Source organism: Camponotus vicinus, unplaced genomic scaffold (genome assembly GCF_025532165.1).
Source record: "Camponotus vicinus isolate PSW18456_S1 unplaced genomic scaffold, iyCamVici1.0 SCAF_4, whole genome shotgun sequence".
Lineage (NCBI taxonomy): Eukaryota > Metazoa > Arthropoda > Insecta > Hymenoptera > Formicidae > Camponotus > Camponotus vicinus.
Window position 1 is genome coordinate 4879851 of NW_028141976.1, and position 26949 is coordinate 4906799.

Below are 26949 nucleotides of genomic sequence, written 5' to 3' on the forward strand. Positions count from 1 at the left end.
CAGTATTATTACGCTATTAAAATATTGTAAAATAGTTATAAGACATTTCGTGTAACCGGACAAGATTCTCGCAAAAGTTTCAATGTAAATAACTAAATGCGATGAAAAATATCATAAATATCATGAAACGTGTAGAAAAAATGGAGGATTATTAAATGAGTTCTGAGCTAATATATTTATAATTTTATATTTTATATTTTTTATTTTATATTTTGTCAAGCAAATATAGCAATTTTTCTATTTACGCTTCCGACGTGCTCGGTTGGAAATCTACGGGATTCTGGATACGTGTAAATCATCGCCATGTTGGTATGCGTGATGTATCGGAACCGGGATGTAATCCGCGGCGCGCCTGCGGTAAAATTTACGAAAAGTTAAACGTTACAACAAAACGAAAGTGAATTATTTAAATTCGTGCAACTTGTGTTACGGTGTAGGTGATGGATTGATGGAATTTAAGCGAACGTTTTACTATTTATTTATCTTTTTACTATCCATTATTACTGAAATATTTTCCTTTTATTCTCAACATAAAAGTGTAACTTACACAATTGTTTGATTTTCTTTGTAACAAACGTCGTAACCATGTAAAAGTTAATTTTCATTTAAGATTACTTTTGAATTTAATTCAAGTGCAGAGCTTATAAATAAATGTTACTTTAGCAAAGGGTAAAAGCTCTGTGTGTGAATGAAATTACTGTGAATATCCAAAACGTGAGATTACTACGAGATTAATTAGTAGAACAAAATACGTTACAAAGGAACGTATAAATCACGGCCGTCGTCAGAGCATTCGCAAAATTGAATCACGGTATTTCATTCGTGAGATCGCGCAGTTGGCCTCGCGCGCCTGTTATAGGATTCAATAAAAAATTACACACCCGTCTGGGACAAAAGGTTAATTATTTAAACGCGCTGTCGGAACCGTTTGACAAAGTATCGCATGAACGTGATTTATCACCGGTAAGTTATTATAGCGCGGAAACAAATGTCTCGATGTCCGCGATGAGAAACATTCACTCGTCCGGAAAATATTTCGCATAGCGATTGCATCGCAACCTCAGCTGCAAAAACAATAGCACCCTCCTTATTTGCACCCGCGTGCTTCGCAAAGTTTTGTATCCTGAACTAATTATCCCCCTCTAGGGGTTTAGAATAGATTCCATAAAGAATGCAGTTTTATAGCTTCCTCGAAACTTGGTGAAGAATGCACGAGATCTTCGGAGGATTGTTAAGAAGAAATTCCTCTTCGTCGAAAGCACATTGTCTGCCGAAATCTGAACTAATTATGAGCTACAGTTGCGAGAGGTAAAGTATTAAAGAGATATGTAATTTTAGAATTTTCGAACCAACTATGTTACGCAAATAGCTCGTAATCTCTTTTAAAAGTACTTTAATCTGACTTCTAACAACCGTAAAAATTCACTAAAAATTTACTGATAGAAAAGCGAAAAAAATGCTCGCACATTACATACATATTAAAAATAATGATACTTGAAAAATATGAAACAAAAAAAAACGATACTATGTTAAAGATTAAAATCCGCTTACGATTTAGAAATCATCCAGCATTCGTATGACAATATGGAAAACAGAAAACGTTTTCTGTCCGTTCAAATATTTACGTTTGACCCAATTATGGCGCACAAAAGAATACCATGAATTTACGGAGACCGGCGTACGTATCTAAACATTTATGCAACAATACACATCGTAGATTCCCGACACACAGAAAGTAGAATTAACACAATTCTTTTGACCATATTAAAGCAAATTTAATACCGTGCAGGGACAATGAAATTAATGACAAGAATTTATTATTGCATATCCAAATAATAAACAAAATTGTCAGTAAACAATTTTGTTAAAAATCAATAAGTTTAATCGTGATTTTAACAATATTCAAGTTTTATAAAAAATATCTTTAAATTAATTTGTATTATCGTTATCGATAGAATATTTTATTTTTTAATTAATAATAAATAAAAATTATTTTTTGAATAATAAAATATTTATATAATATTTATCTCTTATATTTTTTACTAAAGATAAGCGCAAGCACGTATAACTGTTGAATAAAGACAAAACGCTATATTCTGAAAACGGATCCATTTATCAGAGGAGTCATCGTATCTTTATTATAAATGTGCCGCATCTCGCATTGTCGCGGTTGACAAGGCATTTAAAAAATACAGCTTGCAAGCGAACGTGACCGATAAGTTTTCCGTGTCATCAGATAACTGTTAAATTATCAAACGGGATGAATTGCACATGAGCGACTCGCATAATAAAATCCGACAATTTCATCCAAATGTAAGCGCGATCACGTAAATGGTCGCGAATGCATGCGAAAACGCGAGCAGAAGTTATCCACGCGCGCGATATGTTAGTTCTGAGTATTAATTTGCTATATATTATTCATACGGCACTGCGCGAGCCCCGCGTCGGCCGAATTATTCATACACGTTGTAATTATACGTTCGTCATTAGTCGAATTATTAGTCAATTAGCGGCTGGCGATTAATCAGCGAGTGGTAATTAATACGTGCGCCGATCCTATCGCCGGAGTTTGTGTGGCAATGACGGGATTTCGTTTCTGAAAAGGAAGCTGACAAATCGAGTCCGACGTTTGGATAGACATAGCGGATTACATCCAATTGATTATGCATCAAGCGTTAAGTAGCCGCACCTATGCAACTAAATCACCTAAACATATCGCTGTACTCTATATGAAAATACGAACATATATGTTCTTGTCAATTTGTTTTTCAATTTTTACATAATTTCTGATTCGAAATTTTTTTTATTTCTGGTATTGCAAATTACTGAATTCCGAGTTTCGTGCGGAATAATCGAAAAATTATTCCGTATTCATCTGCACGTTACTCGATCCGTAATAATTTTTTGATCCGCGAATAATCGTCGCGAAATTACCGTTGGCGGTATAACGTAATTATACTGATAATGGACGTGCGTGGTATAAAGAATAACTAACGAACATGTTCGCCATAAGAAAGTACACAACGCACGATAAAAGCTCCATTAATGCGTCGCTATTTCATATGACGCTCGGAATCAACGGACTTCACAATGTGAGAATGACGACGCGTTTCGTCCGCCGGTGATCACTTTTACGACACGGCGATAAGGGAACATCGTGTGAGAGATTTCCGACGTTAAAATCCCGCTGCTGTCCGCCGGCATTATCAGCGCAGATAAAGCACTATGTATGGCACCGTACGCGTCGACTTTCACCCTCGCAACCGGGAAAAATATCGCCGCCCTTATCTGCCATCCGTGGGATCGTCAAATCGATCGAATTGATTCGTTCGCAAACTTCGGCCAAGTTACGGCCAATAATCTGTGCTGACTTTAAACGGTATTCTTGGACATTACAGTGGTTGTTTGAGACATAAGAAAAACCGCCATTGCAAAAGTACTGATAATTTTAATGACGTAATTATTATAAAAAAAATTCAAACTTCACAATCTACTTATAATAAATGAAATCATGATTTAAAATTTTCCTGGATCTAGCATAAATAAGTTTATATTGCATTCCTATATCAATGCAATTCATTAATAATAAATAAATAATTTTTTATAATCCCCATAAAAGAGAGAGACTAAGCTGACAATATGAAAAGAATTTATAAAGTAGGGTGAAGCGATTTTTTCTTACATTATCCGCAAAAAACAGATAATGTAACGTTTCGGAATATTTCGCAGAGATGAACTTGACAGTTCATCGATATAAAAGGCTGAGCGAGAGCTCGAGGAAAGATAAAACGCAACAAATGTCTCCCCTGATAGTGTTTCTGTACTTTTCTCTATAGTTGTAGAAAGTTGCTCGCCACGAGTTTCTCCCTCATATCATTATTATTTAGTCTCCGTCTCTTTATAAAAAAAACAAAGGGAAAGAAACGGTCTGTCGGAGGTGAAAAGTGTACAATGTGTCCCTTGGTTCCTCATGTTTATTTCTCTTTGTCTTTCTCTTTATTTTTGATTGCTCCTCGATGTCTGCCGCGAGTGAGAAAAGAAGAGGAAGAATGAGAAGAAGCGAAAAAGCACACGAGTAACTTTCCTTCAAGACGAGAACTTTCTTCCTAAGGTTTCATATAATGAAACTCGAATGCGTTTATTTTCGTGACGTAGTGCGCGGCAAAGAGCTTGTCTCGACAAACAGCTTGTTTATTATCCAATGTTTGTTGACTTTATAATTTGACGTAGTTGAATATAGAATAATTTAAATAAAAAAAAATTAATTGCACGTATTTAAAAAGTATCGAAAAGAAAAAAAGGGAGATATACGTATACGACATGAAATATTTCTGCAATTATATAATCATATAATCAGATTTATAATCGGATTGCAACAAATAAACAAGTACAAATTATAGAAACAAATTAAATTTTTCTTCGATATAACATTTTTCTCCGTAATATCTTCCTTTATCGGCAATACTCATTAAAGGATGCGTCCGTAATGCTTTGCAATTAGGCATGCTATCAGCGTACAAATTAACAAAAATATGAGGATGACAGTGCGCACTTTATCGAAAGAACAAATAAATTAATCGTACGCAAAATTTTGCAAAGCTGTTACTGATGTGCAGCCTCTCATCAATTCTTTTATTTCCAATCGATACAATGCGAAAGCGTCGATGCTATTAAGGGCAATAAATTACAATGTAACGCCTCCCTTGTCGAACGAGTTGCGGTATCGCGCGACTATCGTTCAGTCGATTACCCGGATATTGGATTTGCTCACTTTCCGCTCGCACGCCCCTTATACATATGTATACCAAAATATTTGGAAGAAAAATTCACTCACCACAGACAGTCCTCTCTCGATCAGTAGACAAAGGGCCACCGGTACCGTGGAATCTGCAAAACAAACAAAACAAAAGGGTTAGTTTATCGATCATACGGCTCCACGTCGCTCTTCCTCTCCGCGAATTTGTCATTCTCTCGCTCTCTTACTCTCCTTCTCCGCTTTTCCCTCTTCTTCGCTCTTTTTGAAACCGGCCGAACATCGAAATGTGCAGTCGACCGATCGGTAGCCGAGCCGAAGAGAGGAAGTGACAAGGGCTTGTCACTCGGAGTGACGGTATAGAAGCAAGTGGGAGAGATGCGGAGAAAAAGAGAAAGAAGAGAGGACAGGCGAGCGTGTGGCGAAAGCTGCGCAGTGAGGATAAATGCTGCCGGTGATCGAGAGCGTCGCTCTCGAAGCGTTCGGTAGGGAGGACACGAAAAAAAAAGAGAGAGCAAGCCGATATCGAACTAGCAGCGACGAAAGCGCCTCGTCGATAAATCATCCAAAATAGCACTCGATAAAGCGGAAGTACGATTGGGCGTACATCGAGCTCGACGCGCGCCCGGACTTCACGGAAAACAATATCGTCCTCGATCCCAACTCTATCTGCAGAATAAGAACGAAATGCGTGTTTCGTAATCGTTTATTCGTCTAAATTTTTCTCGCAGAGTCGTCTGTGAAATTGCATTCCAATGCGACCCTGCATTACTGCGCAAAGAAACTGTCGCATTCCGGAAATTTCAGAACATAAGTTATAAATCCGTCGTTGCAAATTCTATTTATTGTTGGGATGACAAGAATAAATGCTTTGATAAATTTGTGTTGAAAAGTTATTATTTCAAAATATTTTGTCAAATTAATGATTAAATCATTCCTTTAAATAAATTTAATTATTCGTTTTATTACATATTTTATCAAATAAATTCTATCGAAAAATAAAATCTATTGCTGTGTATTTTTAGTCTTAAAATCTAATCCGAGATCCTATTTTAATGTTCACTTTGGAATATTGATTTTTGTGAGAAAGCTTTTGTTATTGAAATATTCTCGGAAAACGCTGAGATACACTTCTCTTAATTTGCATATAAAAAAAGATCGTAGAAGAATATACTATAGTATTAATAGATCGTAACTATGGAAATGGAGATCCGATTATACATTTGCCCTTTTAAGCGAAGAGTCGCATTAGATATATTAAATCGAATTCGTTATCGTATACGAAAATTACGTCCGAATGGGATTATTCAAGGATCGATCCTAACAACGGAGTTTGACGAAATACAAAAATTCTCTTTTATCTCATGTCGTTTCTCTTATCGTCCCTTACATCGTCGCCAGCATCGAGAACACTCGGACACTTTCGAAGATTACGTGGGTTTTCAGCGTGGATGAGACACGCGATAGCGGTTGCTGTACTCGGTAAGATTTCACCGCGAGTGGCTCATCGTATTCCTCGAGGTATCATCCGCTCTGGGATAAAATATAGGCGAAACTTAAATAAGTTTAAGAGATGCAACCGGGTGATAGGCGAACTCGCAGGATTGGGAATTGCGAAAGCATCACGTCGAAGGAACGACGCGAAGATCCGGAAATGTATGCGCCTGCGGCATCAAGAATTTTAGTACGAGTTATTAGCGTCTTAATGAAAGCATTGGCTATGCATTGCTTTCAAATTTAATCTTTTCAACGTTGACGGAACATATTAATAATATATTAATACACACAATCTGCATCTGTGTCAAGCTTCATTAAAGCAGGAAAGTTTTCATCCGAAAAATATTACGAGAACAGATTTTTGCTCTAATAAAGTTCCGATATATTTCTCCAAAGAAATTTTTAAAATATTATAGAATTTGAATATTCTAACTAGTTAATTACTGCCTGTCACTTTACATTAAAATGTTTACATTACAAACATAATCACGTTGTCCTTATCATGGTAAACGTCGTTTTGAAATCTTTATACGAGAGACATTATTACAAAATATAGGTCGAATATAACAAGACATAATTACTAATTTTCACGCTACACGCAAGTATCATATGTTACTGTACTATAATGATTGTACGCCTCTAGTATTTTTGCCTCCGCAACTATTATTAAGTACGCGAATATTGTCCCGAGTTCCCTGTTATGCTAATTTCGAATTAATTATAATTAACAAAGAAAAAAATTTGCATGTTGCCGCGTGTAACACTTCAAGCAAGCAATCAAGAACACATTAATCGCAATTAGTTGTTCTGCAGTAATTTCCATGTAGAGTCTAAAACTTCTCCCCCTTTCATTATTACTCGGAAAGTCATTTTCACGATTGATAGAATTTTCAGCTAACAAACATTTTAACGCAGATAATGTTTTTATCGCAAAATAAAATGCGAAAATAATTACAAACACACACACACGCACACACATACATTGTGACGTGTTGCAATAAACCGAATGCAGTTTTTGAATTCTTTCAATCGATTGGACGATTGGTAGAAAGCTTGTTTGAGACTTTGCTACTTTGTGAACTTCGATAATAACACTATTATCACTTTACAGCTCAATGAATGTTTTCACATTTTCCCGACGAATTTGTATGTTAACTTGATTTACGAGAACAAATGTTGCCCAAGAGGATTATCAAACCCGTTGGCTTGTTGTTGCAACGTACAAAATTTACATTAATGTCAATATATATTCTGTTACGATATTATTTCATGGTAACAAATGCGTTATAAAAAATAATCTCGTGAAAATATTATCTAATACTAACAATATTATCAAATCAAAAAGTAAAATTTCACGATTATTTTCAATATAAACATAATGCATGACATTTATTCTCGTGTGAATTACAGTTTTTCAACCTTTCTACTTATTATCATTTTACTTACTGTAAATTTTCATTTGTTTTTCGTGCTTCGTTGCAAAGTACAAAGAAATTCGAGACCGGCCCGTATCGGAGCACGATGAGCAAAGGTTAAGCGACAATTGTTACAACATGCTCACGTCGACTATAATTACGAGCTCTTTGAATTCGAATACGCTTCACAAATTATACAAATTACCGTTTTTTAACCTTTAACGATTCGTAGGTTCGCTTTATCGGGTGAATTACAGGCGCGCGTAATCGTGGAAGAGAAAAAATGCGGAGGCGTTTATTTGGTGAATTAAGCGCATCGTTCAAAGTGCATAAAAGCATCCCAGAAATTGGAAGCATGGCCGCTTTGATAAGAGGATTGAAATAAAATAAGGAAAACAATCCCTTTTGCCTTAACTATGAATAAGATATCCTGATGAAAATACCTCGATAGAAGTTCCCATTTATTTTCGAAACACGAAAAAGAAAAAAAGAGAAGTAAATGAGCATAAGTTAAATATAAATTAAAAAATTGGATTGGAGCAGATGCATGAATCGATTAACTGCAAGTTTGTTCATTAATAATTAACAGCAAAATTATATATCTATATCTACAAATATCTACAAATTATTATTCATTAAACAACACAAATAAAATTTAATAATATGAGAGAAAAATTCTAACATCTCTCTCCAAATTGTCAAATTTAAGATATTTTTTTAAACTCGAAACTCTCTCTCTCTCTACAATTTAAAAACGTTTGCTGCCTGTAAAATTTTTAATAGAATTATCCGTCTTTCCCACAAGCGTATAACTTGTAAACCCTGCCAATCAATCTATGTCCAAAAGTCCAGAGATAGAATCTGGAAAACGCTGCGAGGCAACGAAATTCCTCTCGCTCTCCTCGTGGTGAAATAGGTGGTGGAATACGAGCGCGAAAGTGAAAATTGTTAGTGATGAACACGAGGGATCGCATCGTTGCTGGAATATTGATAATCCGGGAAACGTATCGGTTTCGGCGTCTGACACTCCAGCGTTGGCGTTAATTAATGAAAACAAACGACGTCTCATATTTCAGAATATCTCCGACTTTTCTCTCCCACATCGCTCGTTTTCTCACGCTTTTTATTTCTTTTGCAATAGTCCGACAGATAGGAGATTCGAGGAGAAATTTGGAGAGAGAGAAAGAGAAAAAGAGGGCGGCGAGGGGGAGATGTATAAATCCGGCCGATGTCGAGCACGGCTCGCTAATAGATATTAATGGAACCCTTTTCGTCGTGAAAATTCGCTCGGTTTTTCACGCCGACTGCGGGGCATGATCGCAAAAGCCTTCAGAGCTCGCCTCGTCCGAGAGGAATTAAGCGAGGAAAAAAAATGGGTTTTGACGAGGGTCGAAAAGCATAAGGGGATGAGGAGGGTTAATGGGCGACGGGCAAATCACGCACAGCAACCAAGCCGCGGTGATTGCGCTGCGTAATTTCGTCACAAGCGTATGCATTTTTCCTTTGATCTACTTTTGATTTCCATTTGATGTCTCGAGAACAATGTTTCACGAACAACGCTTTGTTTCATGATGGATACGGGCCGAATTTATGAACGATGGATGGTTGCCGTTAAAATGATACGGCGATGCCAATGTTGCGAGGCCGGCATTCGAATGCGTTTTATCGCACGAGCGTGAACGTCAACGTCAAAAAATCGATGAAATATTTCGGTCTTGTTTGACGCAGAGCTTGTTTATACTTAGTATTTGCCGTGCAATACGTTATAAGATCCAATATAAAAAAAAGAAAGAATTACTCCAGCAAAAATAGATTTTCCGACCAGGTAAGATACATTATCTTATCCCGCAAAAATATCAGAAAAATTAATCTTCATATTTATTACATTTTCTTATCCATCTTGCGTTTAAAATTGCAATCTGCGCTGGAAGTTTTATTACGATCAAATTCATACGTTGAAGACACAAAGCTTGTTTCTTGCTTCATTTTTCGCATTTTTCCTTTTAACTTAGATCAAACGTTTAGGTATTTATGGAATAAATATGAACTTATGTATATATATCGTATTTATTTATTATATATTTTTTATTTATTTATTTATTTAGTTATTATTTATTCAATATATATATATACTCTTTAATCTTTAATGATTTCACAAATAAACAATCATTGAGATTGAGAATATTGTTACTTATTATACTTCTTATACTTGCAGGAGTGAAATTTATCTAATATTATATTCCATTTATATTATAATTGTATTTATAAATAAGAATCAAGGTCAAATTTTAATAAATTTAAATTGATGAATATGATTAAGAAATATTAAAGATTATATTAAAAATTTTTTAATAAAGAATATATTATCACGATATTAATTGATCCGCTGAATCTCATTTTAAAGAATTTATTTATCAAGAAAATAAATGGATACATCACTCGTGTCTTTAAATTTGCCGAAAGTTGAATCTAAAAGCAAGCAGAAAAGCATTTCTGCGGCATATATTTCGCGAAGAGCAAAGGAGACACCTTAACGAATTGCAGTAATATGCCACATAACGACGAAGCCATCGTGTTAACGGGATGAAATTTTTCTGAGGTTTCATCGGAAGGTAAAAGAGAGAAAAAGGGAAAAAGAGAAAAAGAGGGAAAGAAGAAATGGCCAAAGGTCAAATATACGAATGTCAGTACCGAGCAGACAGTAACAGTGCGCACTGACATTCACAGGCTCGAGGGTAATCGATCTCCACCCTCGAGCACCTCTCCGATCTCAACCGCTAATTAAGACTTTTACTTTTTTTTTGCGACGAGTCTCTCCTATCTCTCGAAGCATCTCGGTTGCGAAGCATCGCGTCAAACCAGAAGACCGCTAGTTACACGACGCAGCTCGCGAGAGATGGCGGAGATGAGAGAGAGATCAAATTCTGGTAGGAGGCGGATCTTAATTAGATTCTGACATCGAGTCGGCGACATTCTTTCGACGCATTTTATGAAAGTTTGATAAACTGGCTGGACGCCAGACAAGCAAAGCAGTCTTATTGTCGCGCTCCTTTCTTTGTTGACGGAGCAATTAAGGTAAATCAACGCAGAGACTATCGCGAGATGTATTTTTTCAATAAATCGGTATACTTTTTGTTTTATTTTTCAACATTTAGTCCCTTGTTTTTATTTCATCACTGAAATCGCCCGAAAATTCAAGCGCAAGTAAAAATTTCACTTGAAAACGATAAGGTACTTTATGTGTTTCAACAAAACAAACGTTTTGTAAGCATCGTTTACGAAAACGCTTTGAAGTGTTTTAGCGAATCTTAAATCGATCATTTTTACATCCCGGGCGTTAGCGTAGGTTTTACTGAACATAAAAGCGCAGACGTATTGCACGTTAACGTGTCGACGCAGCAAAGGAGGGCCTTAATTAGCACTCATAATTATTCGTAATTAGCACTCGACGCGCGCGGTTCAGGCTACTCTCGACGGACTCTCTGGATAGTGGTGGTGATGTTGGCGGCGGCGCCGCTGCTACCAGCAATAAAGAGGCAACGTAAACCGCGGACGGAAAATCGCCTCTTTTCATACCCGTTCTCCGACTCTTCAGCAGGCTTTGTATATAACTATATACGGCGTCGCCTTCCTTTCGCTCTTTCTTTTCACTCTCTGGCGTCCGCTTTCCATCCCCTTACCAAGTTCTTTTTCACACAACTCTATCTTTCTTTATATCTCCTTAATCCAGGAGTGGGCCCGCGCTGCTCGAACGGAGGCTTCCGCGAGTTTTAACGCTATTTTCGTATCTCGAGCAATACACAGAGGAGATTTATAAACGCAATTCTGAAACGATTGCGGTGGAATAACGTCTCCCAAGCCTTTTATCTCTAAATCTCTTCGTCACGAAAAGAACTTATAATGTTTTTAATTTTTTATAACAGTCTTTTACGACGCTCGTTGAACAAGATTATCGAAGGATTCGAGCATTTCTTCAGAAATCAAACTAATTAATCCTATTTCTTATAAATTTCTTAATTTCAGTATTACACAGTGAACGTAATTAGTGGTCGTTTAATATTAAAATTGAGAAATTTATAAAAGTGGAGTTGATTAGTCTGGTTTTTCAGAAACTCATTTATATATAATCATCTTAAACAAATATGTCGAAATGGAATATTTTATTATTTATTTTTATTTCAGCTTTTGATTTATTTCATAATTTTTTTTGTGAAAAAGATCTTGTTCAGAATTGCATAGAAATTACGAAATTTTATCTACTCTTCGCTTCCCGCAATTTTTCTGCGATTTCCGGCAAGTTGAATTTTTCATATCCTGTCTTCCTCTGTCGCGCCAATGCTGATCAATTTTCCAATATCATCTGAAAATTATTAATTATTTATTCGATCGATGATAAAATTTGCACTGCTGCTCGATTTCTCTTGGTAAAGATAAAATAGCGAATAAATAAAATAGCGAATTTAATTCTAATAAGTAATCTTGAAAAAGATATGTTAAAATGTATCTATTTTAATTATAATATGTAATTTTTTTGAAAAATGTGAACGCTATTATTTTATGCGTATTGTAATACGATCCGCCGATGTTTTTGCTGATTTTTCTTATGACAAAAAAACTACACGACAGAGGGATGATAATAAAGCAGTGAAAATTCTACATCTCTAATCAAGAGCGCACGGAGAAGCGGAAAACACGCAATAGCTCGCAATCACTAGCAATCGATACGCACTTGTAATAAGTCTATATTTACCCTGGCCGTGCATATAACCCATAATAAACGAGAGAGATATGCAGATAGCGAATGCGTGCGGAGGGATCTCGCGAGGGATTCAGATCAATCTCGCATTTAATTCGATTACTTGCGTACCGTGTTGCTCGTGCGCGGATTAATTCATACGACGACCCGTTTGTCCCGTTTTCCATTCTGTGCTTTAATGAGCAGCGCGCGAAATGTATAATATCGTACGACCAGCGTGAAAACCCGGCCCAGACACTCGCCTTTTGAAATTAACGCGAAAGCGATCCCTATCGCGCGAATTTCCTCATTTCGCTGGTGCCTGGTCTAGTCGTGCCGTTGGTCCTTTTAAAGTTTCATCTCTCGTAAAACTCATTCACGATACTGCTGCAATTTTGATAGCGAATTTGATAAGAGATGAAGAAAAAGTAATGATTGTTTTGGGAATTAAGGTAAATGCAAATCCGCGTAAGATTGCCTGCAGAAAACTGCATATGAATCAATCGTTCCGCAAGAAAAAATTAAAAAGAAACTAGAAAAGAATATATCCAAAGCATCGTGATCCCCGAAATACTATTTTTTTGTAAATATAATAGTTATTAAACGATATTATTTTCGAATGATAATCTAAAGCGATAATGAACTGGAATAAATAATTACTCAAAATAAATAATTTTTTTTTCGGCCATAAGACTGTCACATGTGTTCCGCAGCACATTCACGATACTGCTGCAAGTTTGATAGCGAATTTGATAAGAGATGAAGAAAAAGTAATGATTGTTTTGGGAATTAAGGTAAATGCAAATCCGCGTAAGATTGCCTGCATAAAACTGCATATGCATCAATTGTTCCGCAAGAAAGAATTAAAAAGAAACTAGAAGAATATATCCAAAGCATCGTGATCTCCGAAATACTATTTTTTTGTAAATATAATAGTTATTAAACGATATTATTTTCGAATGTAATCTAAAGCAATAATGAACTGAAATATTATAAATAATTAATAATTAATTCAAAATAAATAATATTTTTCAGCCATAAAACTGTCACACGTGTTCAGCACATTGCATTCGTTTCGGAATATCGTTAGAACCGTTAGTAAGAAGGATCGGCAGCGTTACAACAGACAGTCGTTAATTGCTTTACCGCGACGCGGTTGTTTCCGGCGCGCTGCGGCAAAATCCACACAGACGTGGCATGCAAATCTCGCTGGGCTCGGTCTTAACACTCGACTAACAGAGAATAAGATACGCCACGGCGGGGCACCGACAATGTTGCCGGCGTTATGAGAACAAACTCACTCGCCGGTGAGCTATCGTGGCGGTTGCCTGGATAGGTGGTGGCTCGTCGGTGCACCCTTTCACATTTAGCCCCGGACTCGTTACGCGGCTCGAGAGCCGCGAGCATTGAGTTACAGTTAACTTTAAGTTACCCCGGAACTCGCCGTCTTTGAACTTCCGGAAAACCGCCAAACGGACGCCCGCTACACATTCTCGCGAAAGATCCATTTCTGCGCCCTGAAAACCCTTAAGACGGAAGTTCGAAAGAGTGAAAGGTGAACCGGTATCTATCCTCTTCCTTTCAATTCTCGATCAATTTCTAAATTAACGTATTTCCATCTCCAGCAAATGCAGCTGGTTGCTCGTTACGAAGGTAGAATACATTTCAATAGAGATTCAATTATCAATAACTAAATTAATTAAAGAATTCTAATGGCTTGTTCAATGGTACAATAATATGCGAAACAAATGGTCTAATAGATTATCAATAGCAACCTTGTGTTTGTTAATAATGATCTTATATTTTCATATTTCCATATGCATATGTGCATATTATGTATGTATATATGCATATATATTAAATATAATACAAATATCAAAAATCTAATATATATCACGAGATATATTGAAGAATCTAACAGATACATAACTACTGATGAAAAGATCAATATATAAAGTACATATTGATACTCTCTTCGCATCGATAACAAACTATAAGGCTTTATTAGCTTTATTTTTATGCCGCTAGCACTGTCATGGAATGCACATAACAAATTTTTGATCCCTTTTTGTGAGCTAGATATTTTCTATATATGCATATATATATTTCTATTTATCGAAATCCCCCGCAACAGCGCGTTTGTTGTCATCCCAGTTAACAGACGAAAAGCTTGAATAATATTAAAGTAAAGGACATAAATCATGTGTGGATGTAAAATGAAATAAGAAAAGAGAGAAAGGGGGAAAACATGCATATGTGTCCTACCTTCGTGATTTATAAAATAAGCTAACTCGCCGAAAAAAATGTCTAGCTTATATAATAATTACTCTAATCGCAAAACGGTTGCCGCGACAAATCTCGCGTTTAAAAAGCAATTTCGGCTCGCTTGCCATAAAAATTATTATACGAGGGGCCGCGCAAGATACGCGAAGAACGAGATACTCTGCCCGCTCCCGTCGAGGGTGTCGTGGGAGCAGGGCGGAAAGAAGGCCGAGGGTTGAATGTAAAAAGAAAACGAGTTTAGCATCCCGTCGGAAGGAGCGACGGCGCACAGCACAGATTCTAAAATACGGAAGCTATTAACCGTAGTTTCCCATGAGCATTACCTTCCCTTATGTGTAAATGATGCAACTCCCCATAGTGGCTTGTCCGACGTAAACTTTTCGCGTTCAATCTGTACCAGGGATTAAAATTGTTAAGAAAATAACTGCGTAAAAATTATATCTATAAGAGTCCTTTTTAGAGCCTTTTTATATCAAAATGTGAAAGTATAATCTCTTTAAATAATATCGATACTAATAATATTTTTTAATAAAATCAAATCAAAAGCATCTTTTATTCATCTACCGTAAAAACTGATAAAAATGATATATATATATATATATATATATATATATATATATATTTTTATTCTTGCAGTCTCGAATGTAAATAATATTATAACGAAATTTATTTTTTATTATAAATATAATAAAAACAAGGAAATTCGTCTTATAATTATTACAATTTTTTATTTCCTTTCTCTCTTATTTCCTTTCTCCCTTATTTCCTTTCTACTTTGGGTTATTAAAATTTCAAAGTTCTTTTTATGATTGTTCAGTTACAATCCCTGATCTGCAACCAATTCGCGTTTAAAGCTGTACGCGTACTCGGTCGTTACGCGTATGTAAGTTATAGTGTTGCAACCTCGGGTGAAAGCACAACAAGCGAGCATACCCGCGCGGTACTAAAGGGACAATGCACGAGGAATATGTTCTCTGTTTAAAGGCACGATGCGTGCCTTGAAATTTATGCTTCACGAGAGACTCGCTGAATTTCGACCCGCTTTAAAAGTCCACGTTAAAAGCGTTATATCATAAAATTTAAAGAACTTAAACTACCAAACGCTGCGCGATATTGTAGATTGACAAGTAAAACTTGATAATCAATTTTGCAACTGTTAGCTTCTTGAAAAAATATTCTAATATTATTCTCACATGTATCGCATTGATTTAATTCTGAAGTTATCATTATTTGTGTGTCATATATGATTATACAAAATAGAAGATAGAAATATATATGCCATGTTTAGAACAAAATAAGTTTCAGTAATAAACATACGAGACAGCAGACCATAAATTATGAAAAAGATACACTAAGTTCATCCCGCATTACAAGAATGTGAAGAAGTAAGCTATGGCGCGCAGCAAATTATACCGCATTGCAAAAAACGTTCGGATGTTGCTGCTTAATAAACGACATTTAGAGAATATTCAGAATCAATGAATTCTGGCGAGATGGGAAATTACCTCGCCAAATTGTTTCCACCTTTTTGTAATTTTGCGATGCGCGCACTGTAACGAGATAACTAAAACAACAGCCAGTTTGCCAGACAGAAACAAAACCTTCATTTTCCCCATCTCATATCAGCGCTACTGACACCACCTCTCCGCGCTCCTCACTTCATTTCGCCTTTTAGCACATTCTCCCTATTCTTTTTTTTATTAATTTCTATAGTACTGCTCGGGTAAAGCGCTATATAGGTGGACGGCTGTCAAGAGAAGATAAAATTCAACTTTGAATTTCCTTTTATCATTTTACTGTTCTTTTTTTAACATACGTGCTATTCTTGCCTCTTTCAGCCGATCAGAGGCCTCTTTAGAAGAAAAATTGTACATCTCATTATGGGTCTTTGGAGCTATTCTCGCTGTTACTTGACGAGATCACATTAACAAGGATCCATATTAGGTACAGATTGAATAAAAAAAACATAGCTCTCGAAAAAATTGAATTAATACATACCATGAATACAGAGATTCAATATGCACCGGAAGCTCTCGATATAAAAGCGGACTTTAAAGTTTACTATGAGTCTCATCGATAACGCTCAATTTTCTAGTTTACAATAGCCAAAAAATGATTGTGAAGAGAGAGTCCGTTGATCTTTCACTTTAAATATTCGAAAAGATTCTATCTTATATTACGATATTAACGAAAATTATTAAAGATATAATATGTATATGTATACACACACACACATATTTTTAATAATATTTCCGTACTTCATTAATACTATAATTTCAAAAAGTAAAAATTAGAGATAAATAAAAATACATAAAAAATAATTTTTGACTTGTTATCTTAGAATTAATTATTTTAGAACTAAATCCAAGCAATTATAATAAGATTTACGTTAATATTCAAAAGCTCGTATTCTCGGCATAGTTATTATTGCAAAAATTAAAAATTTAATACAAATTATGTTAGATAATAATGTTTAATAATAGGAATTTCGTGCATTCTAATAGCATTCTTCTATTTCCGTGACTCTATTATTATCTTGCAACTTGATAAAATTAATCTAATAATTAATAAATTTATAATAACAAATGAAATGATTTTTACATGATATTATTAATATATCCTGTATAAATAACGGAATGTAAATAATATATCTTATCAGAAAGAAGTTACTTGAAGCTATCGAATAGTGAGAGACGTTATCAATAATTTTCCGATTGACATACTTCGTTGATATCGACAAAATGATGCAGCCAAAAGCTTCTTATAATAAATGTCGATCATTTTGCAATCGAGGCCACGAACCGACTTGACAGTTACGTTTTTCGTCAAACGATTGTAAAATGACATATCGGCAGTTTTACTTACAGCAAATCAGCAATAATGAAGGATATTCTTCGCCGCCATCATTTTTACCACTAAGGAAAATAAGCCATTGCCTAGGATCCACTCTTATTCCATATCTGTAACAAAAAATAAAGAAATAAATAAATTTATGACAAATTAAAAAAAATAATTGTTTCATGAAATGTGTTTCATGAAATAATTGATTCATGCAATAATTTGCATTTGAATATGATATTATGATATAATTTACATTAACAATTATTATACGGTATATTAATGATAACAAAGGTAATAGTACATTAATACTAATAACATATTAATTCTAAAATGGAAAAGAGTAAATTACACTGCCATGAACATAGATGGTCAAATGTATTGTGTATAAAGCAAACATATTATTTCATAAAGGCTCATATATAATTAAAAGTTCTGGCTTTATTTTCAATAGTTGATCTATAACTTTTCATAATTTAAATAAATAGTTCTAGTCATTAAAGTAAAGAAACTGCTTCCAAACAAATTAAGATGCAAAGTTTAAGATGCACAGCATCCCACTTTGTCTTGTGATATTTTCTTTCTTATTTTTCATTAGATTCTCAAAAGTTTATAGTTTAACGTTTTAGAAATAATTTTACTAGAAAAAATTTCGAACAATTCTATAATTCTAGACGAAGTTTCAAAAATAGTTCTGCTCAAAATACTACTAAATTTGAAATTCACTCATTCAATCTTGGTTTTAGTGCTTCGAATCTTAATAATAATCGTTAGAACTCATAACGGACTATTCAGAACTCTTAATAATTGACTAACATTTTATATAAATATATATATAAAAATGCCTTTCTTTTTATAAAATGCGCATTAGTGAAAAATTTAATTAATTTTGTTAATAATTAGAACTATTTAGAAGATATAAAGATATATTTATAATACCAACTGTTTTATAATAAGCAGAAGTTTTTGAAAATCGATCAATATTTCATATAAATATCTAACAATATATCTTTTTCAGATGAAATTTGGATAAGACGTCTGTTTGTTCCGAGAAATTTTCTCTGATTAAATGCTTAAAATTATTTATTTAAAATAAAATTATTTATTTTGACTATTGAATTATTGAAAATAAAATCAAAACAATTATATATGAGTTTCTACGAAATAATATGCTAGATTCAGAAATACTTAAAATGCATGAAGAATAGAAAATCTCTATATATATTGATATAAATTTATTTATATTTAACAAAATCATATATTTCTTGCTGTACTATAAATAAAATAAAATAAATATTAGAGATTAAGATCGGCGCACGTTTTCTATTATAATCTTTAGTTTTTCATCGCTCGTGCATTAAGCGTGACACGAACTAAAGAACAAACGTCTTATCATTATAATCTATTTCTGTTTCTCTGTTACGATCTTCTTTACAAGGATAGTTGAAAAAAATAAGAGATATGGGGAGAAAAAGAAGTTTGCTCATTCTTTATTCTTGAGATAAATAATAACCATCACATTACACGATGCAAAGAAGAAACCCGTGCTGGGAAACAAATCCATTTTCCTAGCAGGACGACTCAAAGAAATGTAGAAAAAAAACACCTGTTTCATGATTGACTGCAATCTTGATTCGAATCTGTGATTTATTTTGATGGCGTACGTTGGAAATGTTATAAACGATGCCCTCCGAAATCATATTGGATTATTTATTGGCAATTTCGTAAAATGGCACTTTCTGTGTATGCACGAATCATACATTAATTTCTGTGCATAAATCAAACGGAGTTATGCAGAAATAGGATGCGTAATAAAACAAATGGAATATGCTAAACTACGATATTCAATTAAGTTATGTTTGTCTCCATAATATAAAGAGCTATATTGATTACAAAAGCGACGTAGAATATACAAAGGGAATTTACATAAATTTAATACGTCTCATATATAAAAATATCAACATTAATAAAATCAAAATTATAGCGAATGGAAATGATTTGTAAATAACGCGTGAAATTATCTTTCGCTGTTTACTCCAAAATATAAAAATACATTATTTCCACGACTGTGTTATATACATTATTGTGTTCATAAAAATACGTTTTATATGCCTTATCACTGCATTATCTTGAAAACGCAATTTGTGATGGTATCGATCGAATCCATCGAGAACATTATTTTCTCGCGAGACACATGAGGTAGGTGTATCGTCCGAAAAAAGGTGCCTGACGGTGTACACTAATGGCTTCAGGTCGTACGTGCACGTTAACGATGATAAACGAGACTTGTGGGTCAAGTAATTAAAGTATTCCAAGTGAACGCGGTTGTTACAGAGAGAGACAATATTTATTGGGACACAATCACCGACCTAGTTCTCTAAGAAAATGCGATTGTCTCGTTGACAATTGTGATAATTGACAGTAGCATGGAAAAATACGATTCTCATCTATAATTAATTATTACAACGTGACAGTAAATTGATGATAATTTATGAAACTGGTTTTATGCATAAATAATGCAAACTCTATCTTGGACTATCTACATATCACTACAATATTAAGTTATATATTGTCTGTACAACATTAAGCTTGTAATTGTAGATATAAAACTTATATCTACAATTAACTTATTTTTTTATATGTACTATCATAAATAATACATAGAAAAGTAATTTAGATATAAAATTGTAGATATAAATATTAATTAATTGTAAATATAAAAAACAATCATCATCAATTATTTTATTTTGTGGTCGAGCAAATTTATTAAAGTCAAAGAGTGGAAAATAGATTCTGCAGTAAACTAAAATAATAGAAGAAATTTTAAATATTTTATTCTGTTCCGTTGATATGCAACAATAAACTCGTGCATAATAAAACCCGTTGGAATTAATATCATTATGCGTAAAAAATACTACTCGATAATATTTTCATACACAAATGTTTATTTTAGCGAAATGAAAAGATTAATCAACGAGAAAGGAAACAATCGCTCAACACCGTCGATGATTAAACCGATCCATCCTCAATACGCGTGTACACCTAGTGGACGAATCTCATAAAGCCTTTTTCAAGTACTTGAAAGTTAAGGGAATATCGCACTTATCGAAACTCATCGCTTCGAGACGTGAGCAGAAACGATATTAAATTTCTTTTCCGGCGGGAATAACCGTCTTGATCCGAGAACGCCCGTTAAATCCACGCTCGTTCCTCGCCCATCGGAGTTCGTTAATACAGCGTCACGATAAAATCCCCAATTTCACATCGAACGTGGTGAGAGGAGCCCTGGGGTGACTCTCGGTGGGTGCGAGTGCGCGCAAAGGTCCAGATTCGAAGAGTTATTGCGCCAATATGCGACGGGTCCGGATGAAAATGTGGGCGCGCGCGAACGATCCGCATTAAATATTAATAAAACGCGCGGAACGAGAGCATCTTCTTCTCATTTCTATGATTGTAAAGAACGCAACGGACGATTCTTTTTCCCTGAAATTAATGGAAAGGCTTCGGGACTCATTTCAAATGTCGGATTGGACCGATGAGACGAGATGGATTGTTCTCGAGGAAAATTGGAGGAGCCATGAACGTAGCTCGGTTAATTTATTTTGATATTTATCTAGATGAAATACACGTAGAGCACAGTAGCTCCGTTTATTAAAGATCCCTTTTAAAGCTCGCTATATAATGCCAATTTATTTACTGTATCTAAAATTTTTTCCTTTTTCTTATTATATTTAAGATATAGTTTTTTAAGTTTTATTTTAATACTAAAAATATTTAATAAATACATTATTTCATTATGTCTCTATATATGACAGTTTTTATTATTTTATTTTTTTCCACATACTTTTCAATTTACGCTTATTATTTTCTCTTCAATTTCGAGCTGGAGAATAAAGAATGAAAGATATATAAACTGATAATAATATATACGAAATATGAAAATATTAAAAATCATTAAATTTTCAGAGACATATTAGTTAATACTTCTTTTCTCCGCATTATAATATCAAATTATAGAGCCTGTAATCTCCGGATAAATGGCAAACGAATTTTATATTCTAACGCGACGCGCGAATCTTTACGAAAATTACTGATAAAATAGAATGATAGAAATGATCAGTTCCATATCCACATGAATAATATCTGTATAATAATATGTCTTTTCAATATGTCATTAAAAATCTCACTGCCATGCTAGATTAGAATTGAACAGTATTATTCTCTATTTTAAAAATTAATATTTCAAAAATTTGATACGTAAATACTTATATATATAAAATATATATACATATATATAAATATATATTATATATATATTAAATATATATTTCAAAAATTTGATATGTAAATACTTATATATATAAAATTTTATATATAAAATTCATATATTTCTATATCACGTACATCTCATATATTTGTATTGTATTTTATTTATGATCTTTGAAATATTATTTCCGCTGCGATTGTAAATGACCTGGCAAATAAGAAAATATAGAACAATTAATGTGTTCTTTGTGCACTAGGCATCTATGGCACAAGAAACACATTAATTGTTCTATATTTTCTTATTTGTCAGTTCATTTATAATCGCTGCGAAAACAATAATTTCTCGAAAATCACAAATTTAAAAAATTCAGAAAGCGTATTTATGTAAAAAAAGGTATAATATGTGCAATAGCCGTGCTAATGGATGGAAAATAATTCGAGGAAACCGAGAATGAAATAAATGCGCTGGACGGTTCTGACTGCATAAATTATGACTGTATGGCAGTTCTATGAAAAAGTTTCAATCCATGCGGATACGAAAGACAAGGAAGAGGAAACTTTAGAAACTCCCTTTACCCGCCCCCATAGACTTTTATCGATAGCAAGGAAACCTTTCGTCGGGGGTTCGATTAATTGAGCTCTCTCGGTGCCTTTTTTCACTTTGCAGAGAAGCATCTACCTGCTTTCTTACGTGCTACTTTCAGTCGCCAATCTACCCTTTCGTCTCTCCCAACCTCGTCTTGTCGATTAATCTCGATCGCAATGGAATCGTGTCGACAATCTCATCCTCGCGATTCGATCACCGCTTGTGTTCTTCGCGAATCGAGTCTAAAAAGGACTTTTTGCCAGTTGGAACAAATCAGTCGAGAACGTAGCGGCATTAAATGGTTACGATTCTTTCGAAGTACTCGATTGGAAGCACAGATAAGTTAATTAAGAGGTGACGATTGTACGCGAAATTATCTGGCCAATTGAACGTTATATTATACAAAAGCGCCCTGTGAAGCGTCATATTTATATTAATCAAAAAATATTTTTTTTTAATTCATTAGATATTTGCAACTCTGAAAATATCTTTTAGATTATGAATTTAAATCTTTGTGTTTTCTAGCCTAACAAAATACAGTTTTATTGATTGTTGAGTTTATCGAAATAATATATGTATGTGTGTATATATTAAAGAAAACATGAATATTTTATTAAATATGTACAGCTACTTTTTCAAAATAAATATTTATGAAATAAATATTTATTTACATAAATTTAATATATGTTTAATCGTTACTGATTTTAAACTCTCTCTTCTACCGATATCTAAATTTGAAGCAAACTAAAAACATTAATCAAATTCTAAAGTACCTCTGAACAAAAGGATTTCCAGGCGATCTCGACTAGAATTGTTTATAATGTCTTCGGTCGCTCGCAGGTATGTTTGTTTCAGACTTGTATAAAGCATGTCAAGGCTACTTCGAGCAATTACGTCGCAAGATTTCCCTCAAAAGTTTTTCCATGCTTAACGAGTGTGATAAATTTCTGTTACGCGCCCCCGGGAATAACTGGACGCGAGGTCGAGAGTTTACAACGACGATAAAAATCTCGTTGAAATTATTCATGGACAACGCTTACACTCCTCTCTCACCCTTGGAAGAAAAGATAGCTAACTTACTCTAAGATCGATATTTTTTTTTGCAAAGGAGAAACATCGCGCGAATATCAATGACATTAATATGCATGACAAATAATCAGCTGACAACATAGTCTTAATTTAAAAATATTAATTATTGTTACATGAGCAAATTAATTGTTCTTCTAAACTTTAGAGATATATACGTTTATATTTTTTGCATCAATATGTAGTTTATGAATAAAATAATAATTTTAATTACTTAAAATTGATTCGTAGCTGCTGTTACGATGGCTAAATCAATTTGATAAGGCGAGATATTGTCAGTTTCATTGCATTTTGCTATCTATAATTACATAATTTGCTATTATTCGTACTTTTCTTTTATTAGCTTCGCGAAAGTAGTGATTGGTATTTCGAGAAGTTAATCGAGAATAATTCATATTGGAAATATAAATTTTTAACGTTGAAACAGAAATTATCGATTAAATTATCGTAATAATAATCATAAATTTACATCTTGCTTGAGTCTGACATATGTAAGTTATGCACAATTCAAACTAGTTCAATTATAATAGCTTTCTTTAAAATTCTTTTGCAAATAAAATATTCTATACATTACACAATATTCATATTAGAATATTTAATTATATATTTTTTATTGTTTATTAATTGTATATTTTTCTATACTAATATATAATTCTGAATCGTTACATGTAATAATCTAGTCCAATGGGTTAATTCTTTGCTATGCTATTTTTAATTTTATTATATATTATTTTTATTATTTTTATTTTATACTTTTCACCTTCTATTATCGTTTTCTATCGGTTCCAATATTGAATGCTACATTTATGTAATATTTTTAACAATAATACCTAGTAATAACAATAATGTCTAGTTTTTAAATATAAATTTTTTTCATATGCAATGTGTGCCTGATGAAATACGAGTACATTAATACAGATTATGCAACCTTACTAATTCACTTGTGTCATATTATATCTACAATAGTTGCTGATATTGGCTCCAATAACATTCACTTATACGATCGATCTGTAACCATCTTTGAAGGACAACGAATAATCATACTGTAGCAGTTGCAGTTAGAAACTCAATTTTGTCAGGTCGCCAGCAATCAATTCTTTTTGTCGTACACTATCAATTGCTATCGATAGGTCCATCAAATCATTGGAGGCGCTTTTGATCGTCTTTTGTTGTCCTATCAGATTTCTATTGGTCGCGAGGGTGTCTCATCTGACGCAGAGACTCTTTCAGTTTCAGTGGACAAATAATAACTTCTTGATAGCTAATAATAACTTCTTGAGCTGTTTGTTAGAATTCCCTCTTTTTTTCACGTTATTAAAACATTGGCAAATACGATCGTCCAACATTTTTTTCTCTTTTGTGTTTTTTTTTCTCGAAATCTATACATTTCGATCCAAATGACAGAAAACTGTCCACTTAAATGTCTTTTGGAGGATTAAAAATAGATCCTGTAAGATGCATTCAAACCAATATCTCGTCAATGGCATATAATTTTTTTGCGATTCGTAATTATTTATATATCTTATTTAAATTAATGACAAATCTATCACAAACTATAATCACAATCCACCGTATAGTTATAGATAAGAGTAAAGTATCATCGATAATTTGACTTACTTTATGAAATTTTCCAGCAGTAACCGGATACCGCCGATGCCTAACAGTAGGAAGCCCCAGTTGACGAATCCCGTGAAGTTGTCAAAGCCAGAACTCCACGAAAAAAGGCTGTCTCTAGGACAGTGACATCTGTAAAATAAAAAAAAAAATAATAAAAAGACTTGGGATATATAAATCTGCAAATGTAAATCTGATATAATATATATAAAAATAAAAAAAAAACTTGAAAAATCTTTTTCTACTGATCCGTTATTATAGCTATCTACTAAACGGTAATCCAGTATAATCTCCATAAAGAAAATGTATTATATAATGTAATAATCCCTAATATAAAATGTATTCTTTAATATTATTACATTTTTCAAAGATTAAATTATAAGTAATATCTTTACATATATTTTGTATTCGTTTCTTTGCGATCTCTTTATGAATAGCGAACTCGTTATTATACCTACTAACCTACGGAAATTCGATAATAGACCATTGCTGAGTCGCTGAAGGGGATGGTATTAAGAAGAATATTCTCATTCTGGCGCCATACTAGCAAAATGCTCCTTGTGCGCGAGCAGTATGAAGAAAGACGTACGAACGTCATAGGGATGAAAATGGAGCAATAAAAGGGCTTTCATATCGTACGGTTATACATGTCCTTATATCAATTTACGGACTGACGTATAGTTCACACGTGACGACGCGGTAAATGATATGAGTCATTTTCATCGCAATAAAAGATGCTCGTTATATAGCGGATGTTCGAGCAAGCAGATCTGTCTCGAAGATCACTCGCGGGATTTACGATTCTTTCGCGTTTCCCATATAAATCTAACAAAATGTAGTTTATAACAAACGATCGTGGCAAGATTACTGCTATTCGTGCACGACCCTTTCACTTTGTGCTCTCGGTGGACGTTGCTTTACATCCATCAAGCATTCAAGACGTCGCAAATTTCGTTTGAATCGCATACCGCTGAAGTATCAAGATGTAGCAATAACAACGCATTCTCCGGATCCACAAAGACATATGGAATGTGTTTCACCTTCAGAGCATTTATTTTAATCGCTTTTTCCAACACGCTTCTCTTATGGAAATTTTAACGCGTTAAAATTCAAAAATATAATAATTATGCTAAAGTTGAAAGCGTTGCATTGACAATGAAATAGAGAAATTAAAAACTTGTTTAAAAAATTATTTTTGCGTAAAAATTTTCCACACATAAGCAACAATTTCAATAGTGCAATTTTTTTTCAAGAAAATTAGCACGCGCTATTCTCTCCTATTTGTAATAACCACAATTTATATATTATTTTGTTAATTTACTACAGCGATACGCGGTACAATCTACTCGTTATAATGACTACCATGAATCGCGAATGTGCCTTATCGATCAAAGATACAAGAAGCACTCGAATGTTTTGTACCGCAAGACAAAACCCTTTCGAAAAGTTTGTACGATGATCCTTGTCGGTCCTCGCGAGGGCGCAACCAACGAAGGGATGATAGACGCGTATCGTGAAAGCCGATTACCGAGACGCATCCGGCATATAATCCACCCAAGAGACACCAAAGACAAGAGGGTTTTGTGTTACGACCCTCCACCGTACGCTATAGATACTATTCAGATTTCATGCACGGAGTATTGTTGGCGATGTGCCCTTGTCAGTCATATGAGAGAGCGTACCATATGGAATCTCCGATATCTAAAGTGCTTATTGAATGTACATGACAATGCAAAAGGAGCATGTACTAAAAAGATCTCGAACGATACCACGGTAAGTCGATTACATAGTGGAAAACAAAAGGAATAACGATCATAGGGCGAAACTTTTATCTCTCCTTGTATTCAAAGTTACAGTTAATATTCTTTATCGTATT

General features: G+C 33.9%; 1 protein-coding gene and 1 long non-coding RNA gene across 3 annotated transcripts in view; both read right to left on the reverse strand.

The window, feature by feature from the left end:
• Mdy (diacylglycerol O-acyltransferase) overlaps nucleotides 1–26949 on the reverse strand; it is an 86945-nt gene that overhangs the window by 47421 nt on the left and 12575 nt on the right. Inside the window, exons 2-4 of one of the 2 annotated variants that reach the window (XM_083098865.1) lie at nucleotides 25077–25205; nucleotides 17549–17643; nucleotides 4835–4887 (exon numbers count right to left, since the gene is read on the reverse strand). In XM_083098865.1, the coding sequence (XP_082954991.1) occupies nucleotides 4835–4887; nucleotides 17549–17643; nucleotides 25077–25205 (277 nt within the window). The remainder of the gene's footprint in view (nucleotides 1–4834; nucleotides 4888–17548; nucleotides 17644–25076; nucleotides 25206–26949) is intronic. The other variant, XM_083098866.1, reaches the window with a different exon arrangement.
• Nucleotides 11822–15074, reverse strand: LOC145971324 (uncharacterized). The gene is made up of 2 exons (XR_014438845.1): nucleotides 15007–15074; nucleotides 11822–12025 (listed from the first exon to the last, which is right to left on the reverse strand). It is a non-coding gene; the product is annotated as an uncharacterized LOC145971324 (long non-coding RNA).